At 42.9% G+C, this 2,545-nt stretch overlaps 1 protein-coding gene across 1 annotated transcript; it reads left to right on the top strand.

The window, feature by feature from the left end:
• The first annotated feature begins 565 nt into the window (after positions 1-565).
• Positions 566-1,516, top strand: LOC117885424 (olfactory receptor 14A16-like). Its single transcript, XM_034786731.1, has one exon. The coding sequence runs from the start codon at positions 566-568 to the stop codon at positions 1,514-1,516; it is 951 nt and encodes a 316-aa protein (XP_034642622.1).
• The last annotated feature ends 1,029 nt before the right edge of the window (positions 1,517-2,545 follow it).

The raw sequence follows: 2,545 nt of genomic DNA on the forward strand, positions 1-2,545 counted from the left end.
TAATCACAGAGGATATATATTTCTGGTCTGGACTTCATTGTACTTACGCATTATAAATGTGATCAAGTCATGATCACATGTACCTAAGCTAACACTAATCCTTAGTTCTGTGATCAGTTTCTCTTTATCTGGTAGGACAAGGTCTAATCTAGAATTACCCCATTTTAGACGCAACAATTTTGAGTTAGGAAATTGTCCTCTATATTATTTAGAAATTCCAAAGATATTTTAGTAATCTCTGCATGAGACCTCCATCACGTGTCATTCAGGTTGATGTTCCCCACATGATTGTGTCATAGCATCACATTAGGAGCTCGTGTTAACCCTTAGATCCTTTTCACATTCACCACTTCCAAGCACTCACATTCCCTAGATGGCTTTCAAAGTGTCCATCAAGATATTTGTATGAGTAGTAAAACCTCCATCAACACAAAAAAGGCGCAAAATCTTAACTCAATTTTAGCTGAAATGGGAATTTTGTGCCTTAATATTTTATATGCTTCCTTTCTTTTTGATTACTCCAAGTCCTTTTCCTTTACAGGCAGCACCAAGTATATGGAAGGAGATGGTCAATAGAACTACCGTGAGTGAGTTCCTTCTTCTGGGATTCTCTGACATCCGAGAACAACAGATTTTATATTCCATGGTGTTCCTACTCATTTATCTAGCAGCTGTGATAGGGAACCTTCTTATCATTGCAGTTGTAGCCCTCGATTGCCACCTTCGCACCCCCATGTATTTCTTTCTATTCAACCTATCCTTCCTAGACCTCTGCTACATCTCCGTCACCATCCCCAAGATGTTTGCCAACTCCCTAACCAACTCCAGGTCCATTTCCTTCTTTGGATGTGTCACCCAAGTCTTTCTGGTTATTTCACTTGCAGCCACAGAATGTGCCTTTCTCTCCGTGATGGCATATGATCGCTACACTGCCATCTGTTTTCCTCTGCATTACAGGATGATCATGAGCAGGGGTACCTGTGCCCAGATGGCAGCAGGTTCCTGGGTCAGTGGATTCCTATATTCAGTGCTTCACACAGGCAACACCTTTAGGTTGCCCTTCTGCCATTCCAATGTTGTTGGCCAATTCTTCTGTGATATCCCTCAGCTGCTCAAGCTGTCCTGCTCTGACACATACTCCAACAAGGTTGTGGTGGTCCTCTTTGGGGTGTGCTTAGCACTGGGTTGTTTTGTGTTTATCATCATGTCCTACATTCAGATTTTTTCCACCGTGCTGAAGATCCCATCCATGCAGGGAAGGCGTAAAGCCTTCTCCACCTGCCTGCCACACCTTGTGGTCATTGGCTTATTCTTTGGCACTGGCAGCTTTGTGTATATGAGGCAAACCTCAATGTCTTCTTCCTATTGGGACCTGTTGGCATCTGTGCTCTATGCCGTGCTGCCACCATTATCGAATCCAATCATTTATAGCTTGAGGAACAAGGAGATAAGAGAGGCTCTGGGTAGGGTGATAGCCAGGACATGTTTTTCCAAAGAGTGGAATGTCCATTTTTAGATTGACTTGACCGGAATCTTGGGAAACCCTTATTCATGTGAGTGACACCGTTGACTTTGGTGGAGTTTCTCCTGCTTTACACATGTGTGAGTAGATGGACAATCTGCCCAGTGGTAGACTTAGGAAGGGATTTTCAAAGTCATCAAACGGAGTTGGCCATTGTCAATGCTCCTTCCCCACTCTGAACTTTAGGGTACAGATGTGGGGGCCTGCATGGAAACTTCTAAGCTTACCTACCAGTTTAGATCTGGTCTGCTGCCACCACTCCCAATGTGCTAATTCCCTTCCCTGGGTAGCCTTGAAAGACTCTTCACCAATTCCCTGTTGAGTACAGATCCAAACCCCTTGGATCTTAAAAAAAGGAGAAATTAACCATTCCCCCTCCTTTCTCCCACCAACTCCTGGTGGATCAAGATCCAACCCCCTTGGATCTAAAAACAAGGAAAAATCAACCAGGTTCCTAAAAAGAAGGCTTTTAATTAAAGAAAAAGGTAAAAATCATCTCTGTAAAATCAGAATGGAAACTAACTTTACAGGGTAATCAAACTTAAAGAGCCCAGAGGAACCCCCTCTAGTGTTAGGTTCAAAGTTACAGCAAACAGAGGTAAACACCCTAGTAAAAGGTACATTTACAAGTTGAGAAAACAAAGATAAAACTAACACGCCTTGCCTGGCTGTTTACTTATAAGTTTGAAATATGAGAGACTTGTTCAGAAAGATTTGGAGAGCATGGATTGATGTCTGGTCCCTCTCAGTCCCAAGAGCGAACAACCCCCAAAACAAAGAGCACAAACAAAAACCTTCCCCCCACCAAGATTTGAAAGTATCTTGTCCCCTTATTGGTCATTTGGGTCAGTTGTCAGCCAGGTTACCTGAGCTTCTTAGCCTGTTACAGGTAAAAGGATTTTGGAGTCTCTGGCCAGGAGGGATTTTATAGTACTGTACACAGGAGGGCTGTTACCTTTCCCTTTATACTTATGACAACCGTCTATTGAAATTCCAACATTGATCCTAACTACTTCAGATGTA

The sequence above is a fragment of the Trachemys scripta genome, chromosome 12, assembly GCF_013100865.1.
Source record: "Trachemys scripta elegans isolate TJP31775 chromosome 12, CAS_Tse_1.0, whole genome shotgun sequence".
NCBI classification, from domain to species: Eukaryota; Metazoa; Chordata; order Testudines; family Emydidae; genus Trachemys; species Trachemys scripta.